Source organism: Kryptolebias marmoratus, linkage group LG9 (genome assembly GCF_001649575.2).
Source record: "Kryptolebias marmoratus isolate JLee-2015 linkage group LG9, ASM164957v2, whole genome shotgun sequence".
Lineage (NCBI taxonomy): Eukaryota > Metazoa > Chordata > Actinopteri > Cyprinodontiformes > Rivulidae > Kryptolebias > Kryptolebias marmoratus.
In genome coordinates this window covers 12622992-12632682 of record NC_051438.1, presented here as the reverse complement: position 1 = coordinate 12632682, position 9691 = coordinate 12622992, and the positions used below count along the sequence as shown (strand labels likewise).

Sequence of the window (9691 nt, the reverse complement as noted above, 5' to 3'; positions counted from 1 at the left end):
GGCTTCAAAAGGTGTGGATAGGACTTTTAAAAAAAAATAAAATAAAAACAAACAAAAACAAAAAGCTGTTTTTTTTAACGAATTAGGAAAATGGGGAACAAAATCCTGATTGGTGAGGGCTGAGCAGAGTTGCACTTTGAAAGGTATGCTGTAATTTCTGGCAGTTGTATTTTCCTGGTTTATAGCCTTTTTTTTTTGTTTTGTTTTGTTTTTTGATCTTTTTTTCTTCCCCCCCCCCGTTGGGTTGTTTTGCTGTAGGCAAAAAGCACATGTAAGACTTTTGTATTTGACTGGCTTAATAAATTTATTCTAAATGTCGTAACGTTGTCCTTGTTTGGTGCCGTTTAGGATCTCAGAACGGACTGAAACAATCCGGATCAATCTTCTCTGCAGAAAAAAAAACAAAAAAACTAGAAGAACATCCACTGATGTAGAAAAAAAATAGTGCGTTGTTTTAACCCCAACATTTCATCCAAATCAGTTCATTAGTTTGTACCTGATCCTTGCTAACAGACAGATGTTACTGAAAACACAACCTTGTTGGAGGTAAATATGGATTTTGTCTACCAACAAACCAGAAGCTTTGTTTCTATGACGACCCAGGGATTGTTTGGGATTAATATCCATCCTGTCTTGTAACAAACCTCTGTTCCTGAGGACAGGGAAAGGGAGAAAACAACAACAAAAAAAACCCCTTTAAAAACATGTCTAGGTTCTCACCTTCACCAAGACACCTCAAAACAAGACTCAAGCTTTGAAGCCCTAGAGGAAATATTTATCTAATCTTTGTGTCCTGTTAAACTGTATCAACCTTACTCATCTTTTAGGGACCTACCCTTTAAGGTCGGTCATCTTCTTTGTCTTGAAGGGTTTCTCTAACAGAAAAGGCGTGACATCCGAGTGGCTTTCTTCATGATTTAATGGAGGTAAAAACTTCTACTGTAATGGTCACCAGGTCCTGGGCTGAAGGTGACATGGTGCTGTGGGACAGCAGGACGAACCAGAATGCACTGAAAGGTTCGCCTGAAGCCCAGACTCCAAGGAGGCACCACAGAGGTCCTGTTTTCAAGCCTCCTCTTCATTCAACATGCCACCTTCATGTATCAGAAACTGTCACCATTACGTCTCAAAGTGTGCACTTGTCACAGTTGCTTCATTAGACGGACAGTAACGACCACATTTAGCTAAAGATAGCCTGGGTGTAGAGCTGAAGAAGGTATTTGCGGATGTCGGCTCGGACTTCGGACACGCTGACTCGTGGGTGCCACCTCATCACCGGCTTCCCGTCTGGTCCCACCAGGAACTTCTCGAAGTTCCACTTGATGTCGCTGATCTTAAGAGGCTCCCAGAACAGCCTGCCGTTAACGGCGCCGAAGTCGGCCCCCGCCGGAGGGCAGGAGTTCTGCACAGCACAGAAAACACATCTCAATACGTAGCTGCTGTTAGGAGAACACGCAGTTTCTGCTGTTTTGCCTGTTTGAACACATCACAATTGTTGTGTAAACAATGTTGTTATAAAACATTTGACATTTAATCTTGCTCACAGTTTTCCAAGTATTCTCCCTTAAATGTTAAGTGATCAAAAACCTACAGGAACAGCTGGAATGTAGGACTGAGAAAACCAAGAGTTCAGCTTTTTTTTTTTTTTGAACTGGGGTCGTACAGAAGGGTTATGAACAAATATCTTACCTGTTGTAGGTCTCTGAACAGCCTCAGTCTGGAGAATTAGAGCAGACTGATGAGCTAATGGCTAGTCTGAGCGACAACCACGTTTGATTGTGAAATCAACCTCAGAGCAGTTCATGTGAACACTTTTTTAAAAATAACTCTTTACGCTGCTGTCAGTTTCACATTAGAGGATTTACATAGAAGTTGCTGTTTATTCAAGCACATGGTGACAGCAGCAGCTAGCTGTAGCACTTTGGGTGCAGCCTGGGGCACTGCTAACAGGAATATCTGAATGTTTCTGTGTGAAGGTTCATGAAACACAGTTTGCATGAAGCTGTGAATTTCGGTCTTGCCTCAGTTTGGTCGAGTCGTGAAACTATCAAAGTCCGAATTTCTGATTTCCAGGTTGAAAGCGTCAACTGGAACGCCTCCTGAGCAACCGCAAGCTTAAAATCCAGCATGGCTGACCCATGCATGAACAGAAACAGGAACAACTGATTTTCACTTCTGTTAGTTGGTACCTCAGTGATCCGCTCACACACGACACGGCCCGGCCACCATTAGTGAACATGCAGCTACGGTGTTCAGATACAGAAAAACCACTCGTACCAACTTGTGCAGCTAATTGTAGTTAGCCTGGTTCCTGAGCACACTGATGTGTTTCTGGAACGCAGTAAAGTCAGGTCTGAAATACTTCCTAGATCAGAGTTCTGTAACAGGTAAGATAGTAACCATTCACAAACTTTCCACAGAACCCCACTTCAAAAAATAAAAAAAGAAAGATCTAAACCAGAGGTGTTCAATCCTCATCCTGGAGGGCCACTATCCTGCATGTTTTCCTTGTTTCTCTGCTCCAACACACATGATTCAGTGGTTAAATCACCTCTTCATGTTCTGCAGAAGCCTGTTAATCAGCCATTGATTCAAATCAGGTGTGTTGGAGCAGAGAAACAAGTAAAACATGCAGGATGGTGGCCCTTGAGGACCAGGGTTGGACACCCCTGATCTAAACTATCCCTAAGAATGTCAGGTAAATTGTCCCTTTAAAAAGCGCAGCTCGACTTACTTTAAGGAAGGTGAAGACCTCTTGCTCGGCCTCTCCGTTCACATCTCCTTTCTCAAACAGCAGGAAGTTTGGAACGAAGCCGTTGCCTGGCCGGACGTGCCTGAGGTTCAGAGAGGGCGTCTGGTCAGCGGACGTGCCTCGGAGCACTTCACAGTTTGGCAGCTGCCCTGGACCCGAGCTGAGCAGCGCTGCGGCGTGTTATCGCAAAGGCTCTGCTTTGGGTTCTTATTAAGTGATGGAGCTGAAGATAAACTCTGCCCACAACAATGAACTCTGTGTGCTGCCAAGGATCGCCTATGATTAAATGAAGCTCTGCTGACTGACAAGAGGGCGCGCCGAACGCCACCGCTTTCTCTGCACGGCCAGATTTGTTACAAGCAATAGAAATTGTCTTATCTTTTCACGTTTTCTATTGGCCTCCGGGATGAAATCCTATCAAGTTCTAAAGGAGCTGAGATTTCCGAGAACAAGCCTTTCACCTGATAGCACACGAGAGTTCAGCGTCGTTTGTCGAATCTTTTGGAACAATGTTCCCGTTTGTGACCGACCCCGAGGTTGACGGCGAAGGGTTCTTACTTTAATCCCGGCAGGATTTCGTCCTTCTGCCCCGGCTCCTGTTTGCCAAACTGGTTGCAGGGAAAGCCGAGGACGGTGAAGCCGTGGTGCTTCAGCTCTTCGTGCAGTGCATTCAGTTCTGCGGGAACACGGGTTGTAAACGGTGACGTTAGAGCTCTACATGAATGACGGTTGCAAGGCGAAGTGACGCCGACCGGAGCTCCTTACCCACATACTGGAGGGTCAAGCCTCAGTATGTTGCAACGTTGACAAAGAGGACACACTTTCCAGTGTAGTCCGTGAAGTTCACGGTGTGACTCCCGTTTAGAGTCTTGGCGTGGTATTTGTAGATGGTGCCGTCGGCGGATGAGTCACACATCTGAGGGGGACACAAACACAAGGTCAAAGCGGGACGCAGGTTCTGACCGCTTAAAGCCAACATTAAAAACCCAATACAAGACATTGGTGACATCTGTGCAACCTGCTTCTTACATTAGTTTAAATGAATCATCTTTTTTTTTCAGTTATTTCCTTTTCAGGGGTGGCCACAGTGAGTCATCCTCCTCAATCTAACTCTGTCTCTTGCATCCTCTGTCCTCAGTCCAACTACCTCCTTGTCCTCTCTAACTGCATCCATATGTCTCCTCTTTGTCTCTTTCCTGGCAGCTGCATCTCTAACATCCTTCTACTAATATACCCACTGTCCCTCCTCTGCACATGTCCAAACCATCTCTAACTTTATTTCCCAGTCGTTCAGCCTGTGCTGTTCCTCTGATGACCTCATTCCTAATCCTGTCCATCCTTGTCCCTCCCAAGGAGAACCTCAACATCTTCAGCTCTGCTACTTCCAGTTCTGTCTCCTGTCTTTTTGTCCGTCCCACTGTCTCCAAACCATACAACACAGCTGCTCTCACCACTGTCTCGTAAACCTTTCCTTTGACCTTGACTGCCACCCTTTTGTCCCAAACCACTCCTGACACTTTTCTCCATCCGCCCCATCCTGCCTGGACTCTCTTCTGCACCTCTTTTCCTGGACAGTGGGCCCCACGTGCTCGCTTGGATGATCTCATGTGTTTGTTTTGGCAAAAGTGTTTTACCCCGGATGCCCTTCCTGACACAACCCCTCACCATTTACCCGGACTTGGGACCGTCACAAGCGATGCACTAACTTGTGCTTTGGATGCTGTATATAATACTTCAGTGGCAGCTCTGCTAAGAAATAATTGTTTGGGAAGGGTTTAATAACGGGGGAACAAAAGCAATCTGGAACAGCTTCTACATGCTGGTTTTATTGCAGAAATGTTCTTTTTTCGACATCAAAGAATATGAACTTTTGGTCAAATTAGCAAATTAATCATTTTGGGGGCATTTGATTTGTGGACTGGCTAAAATGGTCTCCAATCCTGGTCCTTGAGGGCCACCATCCTGCATGTTTTACTTGTTTCTCTGCTCCAAAACACCTGATTCAGCAGTTAAATCACCTCTTCATGTTCTGCAGAAGCCTGTTAATCACCCATTGATTCAAATCAGGTGGCTTGGAGCAGAGAAACAAGTAAAACATGCAGGATAGTGGCCGTCCAGGACCAGGATTGGACACCCCTGGGTTAAGACATTGAACACATCGTCCAGCGCGTCTTGACTTTAGGTCTTCCACGATGGAAAGTGTTGTTACAGCCAAGTCCGTTACTCTGACGACACAAGCTGTTTTTAATATGTGTCTGAAAACGTGAAACCCTCAGAGCCGTTTCCAGACCTTGGGCGCCACATTTCAGCTGGGAGAAGTCCGCCTGTGTGACGGAAAGTCTCTGCTGAAGTTTTTCTGGAGGAACTGCAAGAACGGGGCGGTGATGTAGATCTGCAGCAGCACGCCTGTAACCTGGACATTAACCCCCACCCACCTCTCCAAAAAATAAAAAGTCTGAAACTGTGAGGAACACAACACTTTCTGTTCCCGATTAACTAGTTTTACAAGTCCCTGCCTGTGGGGCCCTCAGCCCCCCATGATAAGGTTGAAGCGTGGTCCACTTGCAGCCGAAGTTTGACGAATCATTTGGGTTCATCTGAAGCAACCTGTGCTCTACTGTCTGCTCTGTCTTCAGCGCAAACACCAGAGGCTTGTTGACCCACTGCGTCCTGCAGCCATTAAAGACCAGAGGGTAAACTTTCTCCTGTTTCCTCTTTCCTTATGGTCCTGTAGGCGGGCGGTCTCCTGCACCCGCCTTACAATCTGAAACAGCTCAGCTTAAAGTGTCAATAAAAACTTTGCTCTTAGAGAGCAAGAACAACAACTCTCCATTTATATCATAAGCAGTGACGATTGTTGGGGAGGATAAAAAATACAGACTGAGGCCAAAAAACGGTTTGGTTTTTGTTTATTTTTGGCCTCTATGTGCTGAAGGGGGGAAATAAGTAACCCCAAGTGTTGGTTAACAATTTACCACAGAGAAAACAGAAATATAAACGAAGCAATAACATTCTCCCGAGATTCACAACAAGTCAAATTAAAGGTTATAAACAAGGAATTAAAATGCCATAAAAATATATTCTACACAAAAGAGCTCAAAGGGTGTTTTAACCAAACTGTTTTAGTTATTTAGGTTCATTAAATAAAAGGTTTTAAAAAGTTTTAGCTGTTTTTTTCGCCAATTAATTGTAAGTACGCAACACGGCGCAGGTGTGAGCGCAGCGCCATGATTAGAGACAATTAAGATGTCGGCGGATTCAGGCTGGGTTTTTTTTTTATCTTATTCGCTCAGAAAGTGGGTACCTGTGTGAGGGCTGCTCCGGCACAGGGTCGCGGTAAGGCGAGCAGCAGCAGCGGGAAGAAGGTCCACATGGCGCCGTGTTTCCCCGACAGGGTGACCGCTCTCCGAGGACGATCCTCAGCCTCAGTCTGAGTCTGAGTCTGTCCCTGCAGAGGGAGCGGCGGCTCTGATGGAGGAGGAGGAGGAGGAGGAGGAGGGAGGAAGGAGCTGTCTGCTGACGTGGACATGAATGAATGAATGAATGAATGAATGAATGAATGAACAGTACACCTAGACAGGTTAGAGCAATGATTCCCAAAGTTGGGGTCGGGACCCCAATGTGGGTCACCCAACACCAAATAAGGGTCCTTAGATAATCTCCAGATATCAACCTACAATTTAAAACCTAGTTTTTATGATATGTTTGCACCATAATTGGGACAGAGAATTGAAATTCAAATCATAAATTGATTTTAAAAAGAAGCATAATGGATTTTAGGACTGTTTGTGTTGTCATTATGCTCTTATTAAATAGGGTCATTACCATTTTTGGATATTTAAACAGCCAACAGATGGGCTCACACACCTTTGTCACTGTTAATGTATGAGTTGAAAACTGAAAAGTTTGGGTTAGAGGGTTAACATGGTGGAAAGAGAGAAAACAAAGACCTCATCAGTTGATCTCTATTCAAAGGTCCCCTCAGTGACTACAGAGATGACTGAGCAGCTAAACATACAGTTCAGTTCATTAAATGAGCAGAACAGAACCTGAACCAGCAGAACATCAGCTAAAAGCTAAACTGTAGCTGAAAGCTACAGATAGGAAACATCTAAAATTATCAAAAATAACCTATAGGATAAAATTAGAACAACTTTAGCTAAATGCTCCAATTAGCAAAAGACTAGCTAGAAGCTAAAATTAGCACAACTGTAGCTAAAGGCTACAAATAGGAACAATGTGGCTAAAATCTAAAACTATCAAAACAATCCCTAAAGATGAAATTAGCACGACTGAAGTTCAAATTAGCAAAACAGTAGCTAAAAGCATTAAGTCTCAAAACAGGAGTGAAAAGCCAAAATTAGCCAGAAAGTAGCTAAAAGTGGCAGAAGAAGGCGAAAACAGAGCAAGTAAGCTGAAGTAAATTTCAGAGAACAGTTTTTCATCTCCATGTGTTTCTATGGAGAGCAGTTTTGTAAATAAAGTGAAATAATTCAGTTACAGATGCTAAAATCCTCAGCTTCACATTTTGATGTTTGAACAGTTAAAACAGCAGAAGGTTTGTGGAAACAGCAGAACGTGGAAGGCTGATTTCCTCCCACAGGAGGTGACTTTAACACTTTCAGCTGCGGCTCCACACTCTTCAGAGGAAACAAACACTTTGAAACTAGTTAATGTGTAACACCGAGCCTTCTTTAACTCTTCAAAGTTAAAACAACACCGAGGGTTTAGGAAGGGAACGCTGCTCCGAGTTACTTTGGGGAAAAAAATAACAAAAATCCGTTGTTTGTGTTGGTTTAACTCCCATCCTTTCTGTGTAGGGTCACAGGAGCTGGTGCCTTTCTCCAGCAGTCACTGTACTCGAGACAGGGGACACCCTGTACAGGTCAGAAGTCCATCACAGTGACAAAGAGACAAACAAGACATCTCGGGGCGATTCACCATTTAAACGAACACAGAAGGACCTGCAGCCTACTCACTGTGAGGTGACGGCTCTAGTTTAACTCCCTGAAGTGTCAAATGTCTAAAAATGAATTCTGATCTTTTATTACGATATGCAAATTAATTTTCCAAACAATGTTTATTTTTTACAGCTGCAGTTCGAGCACTGATCAGCAGAACTGTTTGCGGTCTCAATGTCAAACAGCTTATTAAATTTAAAGTCGGACTCTTTCAGATTTAGATTTTAGACGGCTTCCTGACAGGCCTCGGCGTCGAGCTGTCTTTCAACATCAACTCTGGATGTTTGGGCCTCCAGATGAAACGTCACTGGAGCTGCATGGAGGCAGCAGAGGTTCTCTGGGAATTTCCATGACCTCCAACAAGGAGGTCATGTTTTCAGTAGCATCTGTCTGTCTGTCTGTGTGCAGGATTACTCAAGAAATTATTAATGGATTTTCATGAAATTTCCAGGAAACGTCAAAGATGGTAGAAGGAAGAAGTGATTAAAGTTTGGTAGTGATCTGGTCAAAGATCAGCCCATGCTGTAACGGTTTGCTCGTCATTCCAGTCCGAAAGTCGGTTTGGTTCCCAAACTGAGGTCGTTCGAAGCGCTATCTACAACAGGTAAGATATTAACTGTTCATAACCTTATATAACTCTGTTCATAATGATCTGAGGTCTCACTTTCAGACATATTGAAAGCATAAACTGATTTTAACCTTCCGATCATTCAGCGGGGAACAGAGCTCAGCCCAGTTTACGATGACAGGCTGCCTTTTCCTTTTCCTTTAAAAAAATCATGGCTCATTTCTCCTCTCGGGGCTCTGCCGTTGCCATGGTGACCTGCTGCTTGATCACATGCCCTTGTGGGAGGCTGAAAGGCCTCTTTGCATGCCTGTCAGATCACCTCAGCAACTTTATTTTACAGCATGGTAACAGGAAAGATATCCCACTGTCAGGTTTAACCACCGACTCTTGAGCTAAAAATAGAGAGTACTAATACTCTGGAAACTCTCAGTACAGATTGTACTCCTGGTTTATTCCTACCTAAAGGTTTGGAGACCTGTGTAAATGTACGATAAACTAGAACTCGGTCATGTTCAAATTATTTAAAGCCCGAATACTGTATAATTTCAAATAGCACAATGACAGCAAATGAAATTTTTTCCCAATGACACATTTGGAGAAAGTTTAGACAGAACTCGTGGTAGTCTCTGTGATATAACCCGGACTTCCTGTCTTTTTATAATGCTCTGAGATAACGTTTGCTATGAACTGACATTATGTAAATAAACTGAACTGAAGACAGAATTTATAACTTGTGTGATAGCAACAGTGCTGGGAATAAGAACTACAGTATGTACTGTTTGAAAAATGAACAAAATGGTATTTGCCTAAGTACTTTGTTGATTCTCCCTAAAGGGTGAAGTTGTTTCTTTCAAAGCAGTCTGAGTATACAAAAATAATCTCGGAACTTGAAGCTTTTCTGAAAAACGTGCTGCTTGATATTTGTAGCACGCTAACATTCTGCTTTTTTATTCTTCTTCATACCAATGAAATAAAAAAGGGAAATAAAATCAAAAAGAAGCCTTTCCAAAAATGTAGACTTTTTCAAAAGTTGGACTTGTTTATTATTTGTGGTCTTGTCAGCACTTTACAAGGTATCCATCCCATACCAACTCTTTTTAATTAAACATTTGAATTAATCAAGTTGTATATTCTTATCGAGAAAGAGTGAGATTGATCTGAGGAGCAGTTAACTAAGCTGTTTACATTTTGTACAGCACTGTTGGATGACTTTTGGTTTGAATTGTTGCTACATGGATAAATTAACTTCAATTTATTTATTTCAACAATTTTTAATGGGGGACGAGGAGGTGAGCTCACAGCTCATCTTGGAGTAAATAAATAAACAGGAATAAATAAATTACACAGATCAGAGTGCTGTGCAATCGGATGCTGGGGACGGTGATTTCAATACTTCGCCGCCTGAGGGCA

The 9691-nt window shown here is 43.2% G+C and overlaps 1 protein-coding gene across 1 annotated transcript; it reads right to left on the bottom strand.

Annotated features, from left to right (window-relative positions):
* Positions 1-86: 86 nt before the first annotated feature.
* gpx3 (glutathione peroxidase 3) lies at positions 87-6248 on the bottom strand. The gene is made up of 5 exons (XM_017426684.3): positions 6057-6248; positions 3518-3668; positions 3311-3428; positions 2735-2834; positions 87-1402 (listed from the first exon to the last, which is right to left on the bottom strand). The coding sequence occupies exons 1-5, from the start codon at positions 6123-6125 to the stop codon at positions 1181-1183; spliced, it is 660 nt and encodes a 219-aa protein (XP_017282173.1). The 5' UTR covers positions 6126-6248; the 3' UTR covers positions 87-1180.
* Positions 6249-9691: the final 3443 nt, after the last annotated feature.